This window comes from Danio rerio, chromosome 25, assembly GCF_052040795.2.
Source record: "Danio rerio strain M-AB ecotype USA chromosome 25, GRCz13ab, whole genome shotgun sequence".
Lineage (NCBI taxonomy): Eukaryota > Metazoa > Chordata > Actinopteri > Cypriniformes > Danionidae > Danio > Danio rerio.
The window spans coordinates 12,361,758-12,381,637 of NC_141045.1; the positions used below are offsets into that span (position 1 = coordinate 12,361,758).

Consider the following 19,880-nt stretch of genomic DNA (forward strand, 5'->3'; position numbering starts at 1 on the left):
GCTATCTTCTATCTTTTGTTTTGACTTTTTGTCTGTTATTTTAGTTTATCTTTTGTTTTCATTTAGTTTTCAGTTTTGTTTTGTTTTTTTGTTTTTTTATGTTTTGTTTGAGATTTGTTGTATTTTGTCTTTTTTATTTTATTAAGTTTTTCTTTAACTATGTTCTTGTTTTTATTTTAACATTTAAAAGAAAATGTCTTGTCTTGTTCACATTTCTAGCTTGGGCAAATTGGAAGCTATACTCATACCTGCAACTCCTACATAAATCCCACAACTCCTCTTATATAGTAGATCAAATACAACTCACAACACAGGGAATCACCCTCAAACCTGCCACTTCAGTGTTAAATTTTTTTCTCCAGCGTATATTTCTTGTTCTCTCCTCCTCCTCACACTCTCGGTGAGTTAAAAGCCTGCAGCTGTTGATGGCTCTATTGAAAAAGCCCACACTTCTCTCGCTCTCCACACTAGACCAGTGTCCCTTCACCAGTGACCAAACAAAGAGGCCTATGACCAGCACACATATACACGCACACACACAGTCAGTGTAGGAGTTGAGCGTGTGTCACATGCTCTGGGTGGGTGTAATCAGTGATGAATGAAGCTGATGGAGGCCATGTAGATGAGCTGTGCAGGAAGGTTTCTGAGCTTCTGTTTCCGCCACAGGAACCTTCCTCTTGTTCATGAGACTTTGATCTTTTTTGCTATTTTGCTGCAGCTGCTGTTCAAGGTCTTCTTTGATATGACACTCAGTGACATGTACTATTTTAGCAACATAGATGTGCTATGCTTTCTTGTATATCTGTCTTGTCTATTTATCTCTGTGTATATAATATTTATTATACAGTATGTCCAGTTCCAGCGTGTTTGGTGTAGCCTATTTAAACTATTTCATCACAGATTATTGTGATTATTTCTTGATGCTTCAATATTTTATTGATTTAGTTTTGTTAAATTTTACTTTATTTTTTCATTCTTTTTTATATATTTTATTAGTTTGAGCTTTTGATTTCATGCAGTTCGTTTCATTTATCTGAACGCAGTAGTTAAAATATTGTAATAAAATTTTAATGTTTAACTAAAGTAAACATTTTTGAATAAAAAGTTTTTTTCCTGAGTAAAATGTTTAGACATTGGAATAATATTAAAAACCCATGGTATGTAATTTTTAATAATAACAATTGTGTCATTTTAATAATAATAATAATAGTAGTAATATTAATATTATTAATAATAATAATAATAATAATAATAATAATAATAATAATAATGATAAGGATAATGATTATTATGATGACTATGATGATGATGATAATAATAATAAAAAAATAATAATAATAATAATAATAATATAAAAAATATGCTGATTCATTGATTTATAGATTGATTCATTCTATTTATTTTTATTTTTGTTTATTTTGGCTTGTTTTGTAATTATTCCATTTATTTATTTATTTTTTTTAATTAATTTGTCTGTTTAGTCTTCAGTCTGTTTTTACAGTTATTTTATTAAGTTCTAGAAATAGAAAAACAATAATATTCAACAATAATACATTTATTACTGCTACAAATACTCCATAGTACTGGTATTTATTTATTTGTTTATTATTAATTTGTCGGGTTAATCTTTGGTCTGTTTTGAAAATTATTTTATTAAGTTTTCGAAGTACAAAAATATTAAGAAATTGTATTAATAATAATTAATTATTTTAATTAAAACATTACTGCTACAGTACTGCTATTTATTTATTTATTTATCATTAATTTGTCTGGTTAATCTTTGGACTGTTTTGAAAATTATTTTATTAAGTTTTCGAAGTACAAAAATATTAAGAAATTGTATTAATAATAATTAATTATTTTAACTAAAACATTACTGCTACAGTACTGCTATCTATTTATTTATTTATCATTAATTTGTCTGGTTAATCTTTGGACTGTTTTGGCTGTTACAAAAATATTAATAAATAATAATACCTTTATTACTATTATTAATACTTTTTATAGTGCTATTATTTGTTTGTTCATTTATTTATTTATTTCAATTGCGATTTTTATATGGTTTGATTATGCTTTCAGGTGATTAAGTATTTGTTGACCACTTTGTCCTCACGGTAGCCTCAAGCTGCACCCTCTCTGGCCACAGCAGCTCTGTGTTGAGTGGTAGTGGACCGTGATGTTTATATGTGGGTCACATTCCTCTCTAGGTCTGTTCTGAACGCCCCCCGCATGCCCCCAAAAAACCTTCCTACCCAAAAGCACAGCCTTGAGGATTTCCAACCACATGTTCCTCTCTGGAGGTAGAAGCTCTTACCGCTGCTAATAATTCTGTTCGCAAGCCCAAGACAGACACATTTCTTCATCAAGAAAGTCAATTCTGTGGTCGAAGGAAAATGCTTTAGCCATCCAAGTCGAAACCATTGACATTCTTGTCCTGCGTTTCGGTAGCAGAGGAAACCATCTTTCACCTGGTGCATCTGTTTTTCCTGCTGGATAATCTGGAGCAGATGAAAGAAATTCAGCATACGTACAATTTACAAAATCTACTGTTGGAATTAGATTTTTGTAAATTGACGAATGCCTTTTCCATCAAATGTCTATTTACTGTTAATAGCTAATTTACTACCCCTCTGCTCATCCAAAATGGTTATTCGTAAATATCCAAGTCAGTTGCTGCCAGCACTTTTATAATCAAAAAGCCCAATCAAAACATGCAGGCAAAACAAAAACTATTACCGGTGGCTTCTGATAATACCTTAAGGTTTAATCATACCCTTTAATTCAGAGCCTTGTGCCGTTTTAAGAGTTTGTGTGTGTGCTAACGTAATATGCACCATAACAAGTTTGGTCACAGTTTATTTTAATGTTCACAAGTTAAAAACTAATCATTAACAAACCAACTAAGACTTGTAGGTCAATAAACTACTAATTAGCTACTTATTAATAGTTCGTAAGGTAGCTGGGTTAAGATAATGGGTAGGATTATAGATGTAATATAAGATCATACTTTATACGTGTGAATAAACAGTTAATAGTATGATAACAGGCAGGTAATAAGCCAAATAGTATATGGTGTGAATTGTTATACTAGTGGCCTAAGACTTTTGCACAGTGCTGTACATCACAATAGGAAATACAGTTGCAATTGTAACTTTTGTTTTATGCCAACTGCAAGATATGTCTGTTTTGGGCTTAAAATGACTCTAAACTGAAAAAATCTTCTCATTGCAGATCCACAGAGAGACCGAAACATTTTATTCAGTTGATGCCAGTCAAGACTCTGTACTCCAGGAGAAGAAATCTTCTTCAGTGAGCTCAGGTGACATACATGCATATACTCTTAAATCCACTCTTCACAACTCTGATTTTGCACCAAATCCAATACAGAAACCAAAACATTCATGGCTTTTGTCAAACCAAGAGTCCATGCATGAATTTACTCTGAAATAGTACAGAAATTCATTGGACGCACAGAATTTGACGTCAGCATTGCATAACACAGTGAGTTACAATACAGATATCACGAAAACCTCTTTACGTCATCTTCTAGCATGCCACAAACTAAATGATGCCCTCTTTGCTCAGACTCTCTGTCTGTGTGAGGCCAATCTAAATAGTGCCCACATTGTGTCGCATGGGAAACGGCATACACATCCTCCCAAAGACTAAATGAATGTCTTCCTGTCAATACAACAGACTCCACTAGTCAAATAAGATCATCTATTTAAGTCGATGACATCAACATCCTGTCTGCGGCCATTGCGAGACGAGATGCAACACAATGGACTGAGTCACTTTCAGAATCACAGTGTATCGATTCATTCTCTTTGCTGTTTGTTATTCTTGTGTTGTTCATTGACTTCATCTGAATTCATTATTATGATTTTATTTTTCAGAAATCCCCTCTTTGACCCCCTCACCTGAGAGCATACGTCACAAAGAGTCGCCAAGCACTATGCGAGGGTCCGCCAGCGATGGAGACTCTCTGTTTAGTCAGGATCTGGGCGAGGACAGCGTTTTTAATAATAAGGTTGGTGCTGATTTGGTGCGTTTTCCCATATTCTATCCGATTCGGTTTGTTTTTTTCAAAGCAGAGTTGCTGTTTGTTTTGTTTCTATGTGTCTTTACTAAGCCAGATGAAGCGGTTATGTAATGCGTCTCATTTTGTGCTCTACACACTGATTCTTGTGCTTCTGACATCATATCATGTGACGTGAGCAGATCTGCAGGCCAAGGCCATAATTATGAGCTCATCCTCAGGCGTTCTTCCTCTTATTTTCCCACCTCCTCTAAGAGTTTCCCTACGGATTCGATCTCCACCCCTTAAACTTCTTGCTTTCATTTCAAGATGTTTACCAGAGGCTTTGACACTTGAGTGTTGCTCTTAGCAAGTCAGAGAGAATGACTACATTTGTTTTAGAGAACTGTAATGTTTTGTTTTTGGGATTATACACTACCTGACAAAAGTCTTGTCACTTACGTTTTAGAAACAACCAATAATAACTTGACTTCTAGTTGATCAATTGGTATCAGAAGTGGCTTATATGAAATGCAAAGGCCTCTAGGTTACACTTCTTTTACCAAAATAAAATATGATCAAGCCTTGATTTTTAATTATTTAATTATGACAGTAAGGCCTGACTTTGCTTAGACAAAAGTCTTTTCACTTAACAGAAATAATGTAAAGTACAGAATATTCATATATAAAATAGAATTAATGTTGTGCGACTGTAAGGACTGCATCCATACATCTCTGCAATGACTCAAATAACTTATTAATTAAGTCTTCTGGACTGGCAAAGAAAGCGTTCTTGCAGGACTCCCAGAGTTTATCAATATTTTTTGGTTTCATTTTCAAACGTCCTCCATTATCTTACCCCAGACATGCTCAATAATGTTCATGTCTGGTGACTGGGCTGGCCAATCCTGGAGCACCTTGACCTTTTTTGCTTTCAGGAACTTTGATGTGGAGGCTGAAGTATGAGAAGGAGCGCTATCCTGCTGAAGAGTTTGCCCTCTCCTGCGTTTTGCAATGTTATGAGCCGCACTAATGTCTTGATACCTCAGGCTGTTGATATTGCCATCCACTCTGCAGCTCTTTCACACACCCCCATAATGAATGTTATCCCAAACCATGATTTTTCCTTTACCAAACTTGACTGATTTCTGTGAGAATCTTGGGTCCATTCCAGTCCCAATAGGCCTTCTGCAGTATTTGTGATGATTGGGATGCAGTTAAACAGAATAGATGATCCATTGGAAAATTTCCAAAAGTCAAGTTATTATTTGTTGCTCTTACAACTGGGATTGACGAAAAGACATTTGTCAGGTTGGTTATGTAGATTTGTTCATGATTTGTTAGTTTATTTTTTTATTTTTTGTATAAGCAAAATATATTTACCTCGAGTGGTACTTCCAACCCTCCTACATTTTTACATAACATTTGTTAATATAAATAAGCTAAATTTGCTAACACTTTTCTTAAAGGGGCTGTTTATAAGACTGTCATGGCACCTTTATAGTCACAATGTGACAAATCGTGAATATGAATGAGATTTTATGCGTGCTTACGGCATCTGTCGTTAAATATAACTCCCTCAATTGTCTAATTTTAAAGCAAATATGACATTCTTTGAAATGTCTTGAAATCCAGAGATGACTATCAATTTAACATAACTCGTCATAAATCTGTCATAAACATGATTGTAATGAGGCCAATATAATTGTGTCATAATAATAATAATAATAATAATAATAATAATAATACATTTTATTTAAAGGCACCTTTCTGGCAACTCAAGGACACCGTACAATTAAACAAGATATTTATTTTAATATATATATATATAACAACAGTACAGATACAATAAAGTATTAAAAGCCCCCTTAATTAAGTGAGTTTTGAGTCTTGCTTTGATTAATGTAATAGTCAATTTATGATAAATGTTGTCTGATACTTTTTTCCAGAGGAACAAACTAAATTTGTCATTAAATGTGTCAGTACTCGGTTTAATAATTGTTTAAAAACATTTAATGACAATTTTAATGTGTACCATTGTAGTTAAGGTCAATACATATATTAAAGATGTTGTTAGAATGTTTATAACACAATTTTAATGTCTTAAGGGATATCATGTTTAAGACAGATTTATGACAAGTTATGTTGTCTTGTTAATGTCAAGTTGTCGTGACAAAGACATCTCAAACATTGTCACCTTTGCATTTAAAATGACATAGGCATGTATAAAATCCCATTCATATTCATGGTGTGTCATGTTATGATTATAAAAGTTTCTGACAGTTTTATGAATGCCCCTTCAAGTAAAGTTTTAACCAAAATTTTCTGTGGCGTTTAGCTAATCTAGGCTTTTTATTAAGTTTTTTCATTCCGTAGTTGAGATTCAAACTTTTTTTTTTGGCCAAACTTTTTTTGTTGTCACATTTTTTATTTATTTTTTATTTTTTTACATAAGAACAATCAATATGTAATCAATGTTTATGGTTTATTTTGCCAAAAAATTTGAATGCTAATTTTGGTTAAGTTTATTTTCTGAGTACACTAACAGAACTAGCCTACTTCTTTTTACTAATATTGTGTGTAGTATGCTTAAGTTCTTTTCTGAAAGCAGGTAGAATCACTTCACCGCAGGTTGACTTGTGTTCTGGAAGTGTGTGTTTTTTTTTCTTCTTCTTCCCATAGCTCATAAAGTCAACCATTATGGTCAGTGTAATGTAGCCGCTAGCTCACCACACCCCTTGCCTGGCTGCGGTCTCAGCATGTGAGGAAACTAATGAGCCGCTGTGAATGGAAATGAGTGTCAGAGATGTGTGTGTTTCTATGTTATGTAAGCTTTACAAGGATGGAAAGAACTTGGAGACTCCTTGGGGTTTGCAGAAAGAAAGAAAAAACGAGTTTGCTCATGTGTAGTATACTGCAGATGTAAAGGTGTGGAACGTCATCAGCAGTTGTTTGCTAAATTCACATGTGCTCACCAGCAACTATCATTCTGCTACCGTTATCTTGTTGCCCATTGATGCCAAGCAGGGTTTGGCCTGGTCAGTACCAAGTTAAGAGAACATCTAGGTGAGCTACTGAAAGATATGCTAGTGATTCCAGCAGTAAGTGTTTACCCTTTGATATGTATGGGTTATAGTGTCCCAATACAAGCATGAAAGGTCATTTAAGTCAGTGTTTCCCAACCGTGTTCCTGAAGGCACACCAACAGTACACATTTTCAACCTCTTCCTAATCAAACACACCTGCATCAACTCATCAGAAAATTAGAAGAGACTCCAAAATCTGAAGTTAATTGTTCAGATAAGGGAGACATCCAAAATATGTATTGTTGTTGTGCCTCTTGGAAAAAGGTTGTGAAATACTGATTTAAGCAAACAAAAACTATTGGCCAAACCATTTGGACTTGTGGGGGAAACCAGAGCACACGGAGGAAACCAAGGCTAACATGAGGAGAACATGCAAACTCCACATAAAAATGCCAACTGACCCAGCCAGGGCTTGAACCAGCAACCTTCTTGATATGAGGCGACAACGCTATCCACTGCGCCATCACGCCGCCCTTTAAAGCATACAATACTGTGATAATATTGTATGGCGAGTTCAGTATTGGGATATGTATCAAATCGTAACCTGAGTGTATTGCTATACCCCTAGCTTCTAACTATCCCCATATCTGCTAATAGTCTTCATCAATCCCACTCCTCTCTGTCAATAAGCTGGTGTGTAGTGGGTGTTATTCTGGTGCATTGTGGCTACATCACACTACCTCTGGTTGAGGAATGTAAAAAGCAGGGGTGTCCAAACTTGGCCCCAGAGGGTTGGTGTCCTGGAGAGTTTAGCTCCAACCCTAAACAAACATACATGAACCAGCTAATCATGCTCTTACTAGATATACTAGAAACTTTCTGGCAGGTGCGTTGAAGCAAGTTGGAGATAAACTCTCAAGGACACCGGCCCTCCAGGAAAGAGTTTGGACACCCCTAGTTTTGGAGTGGCAGCACATGTCAAATTTCTTATTGTCTACCAAACATATGTCTAATTTCTTTCTCCATTACAGGCTGAGGACAGCATTACCATCACCAGTGGCGTGTCCATGTCCTATTCGTCCTCCACAGATGACTCTTCCAGCTTGGGAACCACTTGCGCCACCCCTCAGACTGGCACAGAGGCTCCTGCATCAGACCCCTTTCAGGAACAGCCCACATCTACTGGAGCTTCTGGGGAAACAGAGGAGGAAGAGAAAAAGGACCGTCTCACTGAGGTTCCGGAGCGATCGGCCATTTTACGGACCACCATACGATCACTGTCCCCTTTTCGAAGACACAGTTGGGGGCCGGGCAAAAATTTGGCAGGGGAGACAGAGATGAGTCAGCGCAGGTATGAAACATAACCATTAAAATAAATTAATACAAATCTAAGGCATATTAAAGGGATAGTTCACTCAAAAATGAAAGTTCTCTCATCATTTGCTCACCCTTCGCTTGTTTCAAACCTGTTTGACTTTTCTCCTGTTGAACACAGAAGAAGACATTGTGAGGAAAGCTGGAAATTTGTAAACACTGATCTCAATAGTATTTGTTTTTCATACTATAGGTGTCAATGCTTTCAGCTTTCTTCAGAATATCTTCTGTTGTGTTCATAAAGGTTTAAAACCACTTGAAGGCGAGTAAGTTTTCATTTTTGGGTGAACTATCCCTTTCAACACAAACTCTAATTGGGTTTTTATACATATGCTAATTCTCCTGACCTCGATTTTGTCATGAGCATAGCATGCAGCATGTCTTCTCTATGCTTAAATCGCTGATGTGCCTTGAATTTTTGAGACTAATTTGTTTGCCCATGGGTTGGCAATATTGGCCTAGTCATTGTTTTACTGTATGAAAAATCACAAATGAGACTGAGGCACTTTTAACACTAGTGTGTTTTTGATTTAGCAAAGGAAACTAAATTAGCATGTTAACTGAGTGGAGGTATGCTACAGTAAACTGCTATGATAATTGTTACATTGAAATAGCAAGCTATGTTTAAAAGAATATTGCAGTATTTTCTAGATAAAGAAACTACATTAGCATGGTAATTGAGTAGAGGTATGCTAAACTGCCAATAATTTTTAATGCTTAGCAATACATTAAAATACCATGCTAGGTTAAAAAACATATTGCCGTATTTTTCAGAAAAGGGAGCTAAATTAGCATGCTAACTGAGTAGAGGTATGTTAAACAGTCACAAGAAATATTAATGCCAAGTAGTATGTTGAAATGGCAGGTTAGGTTTAAAACCATATGGCAGTATTTAAAAAAAATGAAGATAAATTAGCATGCTAATTGAGTATACTCTAAACTACCACAACAGTTGTTAATGCTTAGCGATACATTAAAATGGAAGGCTAGTTTTATAACCATATTGCAGTGGTTTCTAGATAAGGGAGCTAAAAATTAGCATGCTAATTGAGTAAAGGTATGCTAATCTGCTACAAGAATTGTTAATGCTTTGCAATACATTAAAATGGAAGACTAGGTTTAAAACCATATTAAAGTATTTTCTAGAAAATGAATATAAACTGGCATGCTATTTGAGTATAAGCTAAATTACCACAGTTGTTAATGCTTAGCGATAGATTAAAATGGAATGCTAGTTTTAACCCTATTGCAGTATTTTCTAGATTAGGAAGCTAAATTAGCATTCTAATTGAGTAGAGGTATGCTAAGCTACCACAAGAATTGTTTATGCTTAAGCCTGGTTTATACTTTTGCGTCGAGTGATTGAGAAACCCACGGCGCATGGCTTGCACGTAGCTGTGCATTTATACTTTTGCATTTCTGTTGCTCTACAATAACACTTCTGAAACCCTAGTTGGCAGTGAGGTCTTTATATTCCTCTGTGTCGAGTTTCCTCTAAGGTAGCGTTCAGAGAAAACAAAACACCAACGTTTAAGTGGCTCAAACTCGCTCATTCAGAGGCAGTAACTGGCAGATGTGCAACAACTTTAATCGTAAGGTAAACATAAAACAACAGTCTCCATGTGGAGCTCCATCACGGGACTCCACACTTGTAAACACTCACTCCATCGGGCTCACGCGGCTATCACCTCTCCCCACACTCGTCAGTGATACCAAGCCGACCAATCAGAGTGCTTGCGCTACGCGACGTTGTGATGGGTAGTTAAATTTTTTGAGAGGTGCACGTGTGTGTCGTCGATGACCAAGGATGAAGGCTATGCGCCCATACTTCGGCTGCACTATAGCATATGTGTGCACTAGATGCAGAAATCAGCCTTTAGCGATACATTGAAATGGCAGGCTAGGTTTAAAACCATATTGCAGAAACCATATTGCAGTATTTTCTAGATAAGGAAGCTAAATTAGCATGCTAATTAAGTCACAATATGTTAAATTACTAGGCTAATTGTTTGACATTACATGGAAATATTAGGCTAATCATGTCTGTGGCTAATGTGTTTAGATTTAACTCGCATCAGGCAGCTAATATTTACATTTCCTCCAAATGATTTGATATTATGATCACAGAATTATGCAAATGTGCTGGTTTGGTGTCCACTTCTCATTATTCATTGTGTTTGTCTTTATAATATAGCACGTTTGAATTTTCACTTGTTTCTCAGATTTAATTATCATTCCACCATTTTTACATTTGTTCAGTTGTGTGCGGCTTCCCTGCATGAGAATATGTTTGTGTGTTTGTGAAGGGAAATCCCCATAGTGTGAGCGAGGCCTGTTCCTCTGAGGGCTTAGTAAGCAAGCAGCTGTTCTGTGAGAAAGAGCTGTATTTGGGTCACACAGGACACTTTTCTTCCCCATGATAAACACTTGATGACCTCTAATAGTCCCAGACAGTAGAAAGGAAGCATCATGGTTTACATCATGATGGGGTTTCTTTTCATGTAAACCATACCAATACCTTTTATAGAGGAACTTCAGTGAGGATCGTTTAAATAAATAAAGGGGAAAACATTTATTTGTTTTTTTATTTATATCTACTTTTTTGTATTTATTCTTTTTATTGATTTTTTTCATCTATGTATTTTTTTTATTTTTTTTATCTGTTATACTTATTTATTTCTCAACTTGTTTATTTTGTCTATTTATCTATTCTTTTATCTATGTATTTATTTTTTGTCTACTTGATTATTTATATATATATATATATATATATATATATATATATATATATATATATATAAAACATGTATGCATTTATTCTTTTATCTATTATTTATTAATTAATTTTTTATTTATTTAATTATTTATTTATTCTTATCTATTTATGTATTTATTCTTATCTATTTTTATTTATTTATTTTTAATTTATCTGCTTGTTTATTTATTAATTTATCTATCTGTTTGATAATGCATTTTAGAAAAAAAAACTTATTAATTTTATTATAATAATTATGAAATTATTTTATTTTTGTCTTTTATTTTAACATTACATTATTATTTAAATAATAATAATAATAATAATAATAGTAATAATACCTGTTAGGTATTATTTAATCTAATAGCTAAATTTCAACTTAAACTATAATAATAATAAGAATAATAATTGATCCATTTTTTTTTTAAACCAGAAAAGTTTTTTTTTTTTCCCACTTATTTTTTTCATCATCATAGTCTGCATTCCTATAGCTTGTCAGTCATATCTTAAATCCTCATTATTTGTTGACTCATTTTTTTCTGTCCATCCATTATTCTCCTCATTATTTTCATCAATCACTTTTTCCAGTGCGGCACAAGGTGAAGTGGAGCGCAGATCTGTTGGTCATAGGAGAAGGTACCATCATCCATTTTTCCCTCTTTCCACTAACCCCATGGAAAATTTAGAAAAGCTGTCCCATAAAATCCCAATAAAAAAGTCGAACACTATTTTTCCAGTTTATTTCAGTTATTTATTTCAGTTTATTTTCAGTTATTTTATAGATAATAGTTTTTTTTAGTAATGACATTCATATACAACTAATATTATATTATGTTTCCTAATGTCAGTTTGTTTTAATTATATTTTTGTTAATTTTTATTTTAGTAAAATTAAAAGTTGTAGATTATTATCTTTTTTTTGTCTCTAAATATTTTTTTTTATTTAATTGCATTTTTATGATTATTTTTAGAATATTCAATTTCTTTGTCAGTTATGGAAAATTTGTAATTAATAGTTATTAGTTTTTTTCTTTATTAAGATAGCTGAAATATATTTACCAAACAAACACATTACAAGCTTGTGTGTGGGTTAAAGGCTTTTTTAACCAGGTCTTTATACTAACAAGATCCTCTGTTGTCTTTTTATTCATCAATCCATCCATCCATCCATCCTGTACATTCCATTTCTCTATGAAGCATGAGCTGGTGTCCTTCTGTTGTCCTGCGCTCTGAAAATGATGAAATGAATGAAAGAAGGTAAAGAAAGACAAATTGGATGCATCTTATACTAATCTTGTGTAATCAAACGGCATGAATTGCGTGATGGCAACTCAAACAGTGTGTTTTGTAAAACAGTGCTGTATAGACGTGTGTGTGTGTGTGTGTGTGTGTGTGTGTGTGTGTGTGTGAGAGAGAGAGAGAGAAAGAGGAGAGAGAGAGGTTGTAAGTGACTTCCTTTCTATGGTTTAGTCTTCTCGTCTCTCCGGACAAACATCTGAGACCACAAACACTGTTGCAGTCACTTCCGTTGATTTCATTGTCTAAAGCAGAGACGAACCGGCCACTTGAATTGAACCATGTTCAAATGTAGACTTAACTATAACATCAATAGCAGATTTGAACTAATATGAATTATGACTAACATTTTGATCTGGATCTCAGAACCTGGCGAGAGGTGAGATGTTTGTTTGTTTTTATTTTTGCAACGTCAACTTGTCAAAGTGTTTCCTGTCAGAACCAATTTCAGAGCACATTAAAGTAAAAACAAAAGCGTTAAATTGAACTAAACTGAAGTTTTTGTGTCTCTCTGCATCTGATAAAGTGTACAAGAGTGATTTTATGAACATTGAAAGAATATTAAATGCAAGTAATGTCGGATTTAATGTTGCAAAGAACTTTAGTGGAAGTTAAAATGAAAAAACGTGGGTGATATAATGTCACTTCTTCATTTAGCATAACAGATTTTATTTTTAAAAATGAAATATGTTTATTTTGACCTGAAATATTTAAAATATATATATATAATAAGTGATAAGTGATTAAGTATAAGTGATTATACTGATTTCTTCCTTAAAAATGTGTAAAACCTGTTTGGAAACAAATTATAAAGACTTAAAATAATTAATAATTAAATATGTCATAAAATAATTTTTGTGATTAAAAATGTCTCATGAGATGATATGTTTGGTATGTAAAAACTATTGTTGCATATACATTACCTGTCAAGTTTGGAATCAGTAAAATTTTTCAAAGGTTTTAAAAAGATCCAATTAAGCTCAACAAGGCTGCTTTTATTTGATCATTAATGTACAGTAAACACTGTTAAACTGTGAAATATTATTACAATTTTATATAAACGTTTTCTTATTAAATGTAGTTTTACATTTAATTAATTTTTGTGACAGCTCAGTTTTTATCATCGTTACTCCAGTCTTCTGTCACAGGATCTTTCAGTTATCATTATAATAGGATGACTTACTGTTCCATTATGATCAGTTGTTATTGGTACTCAATCAGTAATAATAATTCTTACTATAGACCCTTTTCACTTTTCCAGGTTTCTCAGTAGCAAAAGTTGTCATAGTTGGGAAAACTTATAGCAAAGTGAATGGGAAAATACAACAAATACAATCTTATTTGCTCAAATAATAATAGAAAAACTCTATGGTGATGTTATAAAGACTTTCAAAAAAAAAAAAATTTGTGAGACAGCCAGAGGAGAGAATAACGTCTAATTTACTGTTCTATCCCATAGGCACTGCATTAGATCGAACGAGTAGTAATATTTTTTTTTGTAATTTGAAGCAAAGATGAAATAATACATATATAAATGCATATAAATGTTCATACGTTTATGAAAAAATCAAAATATTAAAAACTTTTCAGGATTTAAGATGCTGATGACCGTTAAACACGTCATAACAGGCTTGTGAACAAACCATATCATCAAAATCTTCCATTCATTCTAATCCGGGTTTTAGTCCATCAATAATTGATAAATCAGTTGCCTCCTGGCATACTAGAGGTGTTAAGGAAATTATATCATGAGGGAATTTTCTCTTCAGTTCAGCAGGTATGTGAAAAGTTTAATATTCCTAATAACAACTTTTTCCGTTATCTCCAAATTTGCAATTTTGTGTGTAAAATGTTCCCTCGTTTTCCGGCATCATCTCCTAGCTCCTCTTACTAGAGAGACCCACAATTTGGAAAGGGATTATATCATCACTCTACTATAAAATTATGGCACCAACTGATACATCCCACTTCTAAATAAAATCTGTGTGGGCGGATGATCTGGGTATTACAGTTTCAGATGAGGAATTCACAAGTCCTCTGTCTGTGCAAGACATGGACAACTGCAGTGCAAAATTGTGCATTGTGTACCCTGGACAAACCTAAAGCTCTCAAAGCACTTTCAGCATATTGATCCAGCCTGTAATCGCTGTAATTTCACCCCAGCCACTCATGCACATATGTTTTGGTCTTGTATAAAGCTTAATTACTTTTAGGATACTATTTTTAAAACTGTATCTGTTTTTTTGGGGTATATATTTCTCCCCTTGCCCACTAATTGCCGTTTTTGTAATTTTGCCTACGTCATATAAACTTACAAAAAATACAATCTGATTACATAGCTTTTATTGTGCTCCTGGCCAAATGACTAATATTGCTTAGGTGGAAGGATCAGAAACCTGCAACCCCAACACAGTGGATTAGACTGTCTAGAGCAAGGGTTTCCACACTCGGTCCTGGAGGGCCAGTGTCCTGGAGATTTTAGCTCCAACCCTAATCGAACACACCTGAACAAGCTAATCAAGCTCTTACTAGGTAAACTAGAAGATCTCCAGGCAGGTGTGTTGAAGAAAGTTGGAGCTAAAGTCAGCAGGACACCGGCCTTCCAGGACCGACTTTGGACACCCCTGGTATAGAAGTTCATATAACCAGTTAAAGAAAATTTGGTACCTATTTAGGAAATATATTTAAGAATATGTATTATTGTCAACTACAGACCAAGTCTTTGTTCCAGCAAGTTGATTTTTTTTCTTTCCTAAGTGCAAAGTAGAGTGTATTGTGTGATTGTACAATTGTAGTTTTTGTTAAGCCACGTTATTATTTACCTTTTTATCTGTAGGTATGTTTTTTGTTTAATTTTGTTTGCTTGTTTTTTTCTCATTGTATGTGGTTAAGTTAATACAATCTATACTTTTTGAAATATAATTTTGTTTTGTATTCTTTTTTTTTTTTTTTTACTGTAATTTACCATAAAAGTCAGAAATTTAAAAAAAGTAAATAACAGGCTTGTGAAAAGGTTCCATTATCGGTGCTAAATTATTATTTTGTGTGCATCTTGCGTCATAGTAGCATAGAAACTGTCATACGTTTTACTTTTATGATTCTTTTTTAATCAAAAAGACAGTTATTAATAATTATTTATTTATTGATTATAAATGTATTTACTTTCACTCTTGAACAAAGTTTTGTTATGAATAAAAGTAAATACATGGTACTTTCAAAAGGTATTGTATAAGTTTCCCAAACTTACGACAATAATAATAATAATAATAATAATAATAATAATAATAATACTAATAATAATACTAATAATAATAATTATAATAATAATAATAAAATAATTATAATAAAAATAATTATAAATATTTTGAGTAATACATATTTTTTGTTTAGTTAAAGTACTAATGAATTTTCTTTAAAATGAAAAGAACAAAACAAAAAACAAAGGTGCTGTGTTTGCAGATAGTTAAGTTATCAGTGGAATAATCCAGTTTTTTCAATCACAATAAATCAAAACATTTCATTATTTTAACCTATTGTTGTTTTTTAGACTCGTTTAGACCACTATCAAACATTTTGTTTCACTTTTTAACATACAGAAAATGGCTAACCATTTCCACATCAGTGGTTGGTTGTGTTGTGTGAGTCAGTGATTGTCATTCGTCATGGTTTCCTTTCACAGTCTGAGGTCAATACTTTACCAGCATTATTTGCTAGTAAACTTACACATTTGTCCATTGCGTATCTGCATGTGTTTGAGTCTGCCAGTATTCTGCTTATGTTTATTCAGTGTGTGCATGTGGTCACCTTGTCGCCACAATGTTATGTAAGCGTTATCACTTATATACTGTATATGTATTTATGTCCACAGTTACAGTCTGGAAGGACTTGCACCAGAGAAGGAGGGAAGGAAAAGTCTGGTTCAGCAGCGTGTCGGAGAGTCCAGCCAGGAGCCCAAATGTCCATCAAAGGTGGAAAAAGAAGACAGAGGCTCGCTTGTGTCTCTGACTGAAGAAGAGCAGGAGTCAGATCTAGGCGACTGCAGCAGTTTGGGCAGTCAGGTAAAGTAGGATTGAGCCAGGGCTAAAAACTATTAGAAAACATTTATACTGTTAAATATAAAGGCTACATTGTTATTCTAATAACATTTTAATAACATAGTAAAATCTACCTTGTAATACAGATTAAATGCTCAAATTTGAACATAAATCTGTTTTAAATGGTTATAATTAGTTAATTAAATCTAATTTATTGACTGCATTCTAATATGTGGAAATAATCAAATGATGACGATTTGTTCCATGACAAACGGTTAATTGCAATTAATCACATCCAAGATACATTTTGTATTCACATAATAATACAGTGCTCTGCATATATGAGTACAAACCCACAAATCTCTCATTTAAATTAATATTTTCTATAGAAAGCTTTACATTATGTTTGTGCATGTACATTAGTTTGGTCAGTACTGAAGCCAAATCTGGAGCTTATCTAACAAAATAACTTACAATAATGGTTCAAAAATTAGTAACCCAAATATAAATGTTAGGGAAAAATATTTTTGCAATATTTTGCATGAATTTAAATGTATTATCTTTCCATTTCTAAAGATGTTCTGTGACTAAAATATTATTTTAAAACATATATCTGTTTAATAAATCTGTTTTGTTCAAATGCACCAATGTATATTACCCATATTCACTGAGAAATGGATAAAAATATTCATTTTCAAAATAGGGTGTACACATATGCTGAGCACTGTATGTGTACTGGGTATATATATTTGTAAAAATGCACACACACATGCTGTACATAAAACGCACAAAAAAGAAAAAGAAAAACAAGTGCATGTGTATATATAAACTTAAATTTGTATATACTTTGTTTTATATCAATACTTATATAGATTTAGAAATACATAAACAAATATTTTTTACAATATAAACGCATACAAAAATATACGCAGTAGACACAAATATATTATTTTTAAATATGAACTTTTACTTTAGATTAATCATTTGACAGCTCTAAAATATAGTCAAGCCATCAGTATAAATGTTTGTCAATACTGATTTTAATTTAAATATTTATATATATATATATATATATATATATATATATATATATATATATATATATATATATTTATATTTTTCTTTTTCTTTGATATAAATTTTTCATTATGATTTTAATATAAGTATTGACTATATAGTTACAGTTGAAGTCAGAATCATTAGCCCCCCTTTAATTTATTTTTTTCTTTTTTAAATATTAAATGTATTTTCTTCTGGAGAAATTCTTATTTGATTTATTTTGGCCAGAATAAAGGATTTTTTTTGTTTTTTTAAAAAAAAAATCTTTTAGGGACAAAATCTTCAGCCCCTTTAAGCTATTTATTATTATTGTTATTATTTTTTGATACAGAATAAACCATCGTTACAATAACTTGCCTAGTTACCCTAACCTGCCTAGTTAACCTAATTAACCTAGTTAAGCCTTAAAATGTAATTTTAAGCTGTATAGAAGTGTCTTTTGATAAATATCTAGTAAAATATTATTTACTTTCATCATGCCAAAGATAAAATAAATCAGTTATTAGAAATGAGTTATTAAAATTATTATGTTTAGAAATGTGTTGAAAAAAAACTTCTCTCCATTAAACAGAAATTAGGTGAAAAAACAAACAAACAGGGGGTCTAATAATTCAGGGGGGCTAATAATTCTGACTTCAACTGTACAGTATATTGACTATATATATATATATATATATATATATATATATATATATATATATATATATATATATATATATATATATATATATATATATATATATATATTATATACATAATATAAATTATTATTTTTAATGTTTTTTATATTTGTCTTTTTTTGGTGGTCAGACTTTCCTCTATTTCTAGTCTTTTTGCATTTTGAATCAAACTCAAAACAATGATTTTTAGTTTCTTTTAAAATCTAAAGAGCACACACACAGACACTACAGCTGGAATGATAAGTTAATTATTTAAAGACACACATCCTCTCTGCTTCTCTTTCTCTTCACTCTCACATTTATCGATAAAAAACTGCCACTTGTTCAAGTTCTAACACACAGATTTCAATTATAAGCTGCCTTTGTAGTTTTTTGAAATTGAATGTTGTAGATTGAAATCTATTGCATTTTATTACCCCATTTTAATGATTTGTCTTGTTTGCCGCTTTCAGAAGTCCATCCAGTCGGGTCGGAGATGTGTCCCACATTCACAACCCATCCTCACCAAATCTGTGTCCATGGTGGCCATCAGTCAGAAGGACCTGGACGGTGAGTTGAAATCATCTTCTCTGTTTTTCTGTCCTCCGTCTTGTTGTGTCTCTCTGAGCTCTGCAGCACTCAAATATTGAGCATTTTAATAAGCCTCAATAAGACTTTTCTGGATGTTGCAGATTTTCAGACAGTTTCTTTTCTCTGCTGGTCTCTTTGTGGTGTAATAATAATAATAACATTTGGTTGTAAATGACCACACATTGACCACTCACTTCCTTGTCAGTCATATCTGACACCCAATTTTGTGTCCTGGGATTTTTATGCTACAAATAATACCTTGTATGGACTGGGACTATTGGTATTCTTCAGATGTGGACTCCCGTGGTTCCTTTTTCACTGTGGTGTCACATTAACGGGAGGTGGACGTTTATTAATATATTGGCATCCATTTTTTTTTTACCATTCGTCTTTTTTGTGACCAGCAATGGGACGGCTGCGACCCAAGCGACGAATCTCCTTCTCCTTCAGCATCTCGCCGATGCTCCCCAAATCTAAAACTCTCTTTTCTCTTGGCTCTTCATCCAGTGATGAGGAGGAGGCAGTCAGTAAGTAAAAAGATATCCCACAATGCCTAGCATGGCCCCCTCCCTGCCCAACCCCCTGCCTAATATGAAGTGTGTGTCCCTACAATCCCTCTTGACACTTTTTTAACGAACTGGCCTATTTCCAAATTTTTATTTTATTTCATTTTATTTTGTATTTTGTTTTGTATTTTATTTTGGATTATTTAATTAAAATTTTATTAAAATGTTTTTATTTTATTTAATATTTTATTTTATTTATTTGTTTATTAGTTAGTTTGTTTATTTAATGTTTTGTGCTGTTTTTTATTTTTTGTTTTGTGTTTTTTGTTTTTTTTGCTGTATTTTTTTGTGTGTTTTTCATTTTTTGTTTAGTTTTCGTTTGGTTTTGTTTTTAATTTTTTTGTTTTGTTTTAATACTTCAATTATATTGTGTTGTTGAGGGCATCATTTTAATGACCGGGTTTAGAATAGCATATATATTTTAAAAGGTTATTATAATAATTCACTGATAGTTAATTATTAAATTAATACTGGCTAACTGAAGTGCCAAAATAATTTAGAAA

General features: G+C 32.7%; 1 protein-coding gene across 50 annotated transcripts in view; it reads left to right on the forward strand.

Annotated features, from left to right (window-relative positions):
* Positions 1 to 19,880, forward strand: part of akap13b (A-kinase anchoring protein 13b) — a 198,392-nt gene that overhangs the window by 133,265 nt on the left and 45,247 nt on the right. For 28 of the 50 annotated variants that reach the window (XM_087311799.1, XM_087311803.1, XM_087311813.1 and 25 more), the window contains exons 9-16: positions 3,232 to 3,319; positions 3,897 to 4,030; positions 8,076 to 8,395; positions 11,762 to 11,809; positions 12,370 to 12,429; positions 16,337 to 16,526; positions 18,694 to 18,790; positions 19,216 to 19,338. In XM_087311799.1, coding sequence (XP_087167925.1) covers positions 3,232 to 3,319; positions 3,897 to 4,030; positions 8,076 to 8,395; positions 11,762 to 11,809; positions 12,370 to 12,429; positions 16,337 to 16,526; positions 18,694 to 18,790; positions 19,216 to 19,338 — 1,060 coding nt within the window. The remainder of the gene's footprint in view (positions 1 to 3,231; positions 3,320 to 3,896; positions 4,031 to 8,075; positions 8,396 to 11,761; positions 11,810 to 12,369; positions 12,430 to 16,336; positions 16,527 to 18,693; positions 18,791 to 19,215; positions 19,339 to 19,880) is intronic. The other 22 variants (XM_087311827.1, XM_087311831.1, XM_087311837.1 and 19 more) reach the window with 1 other exon arrangement.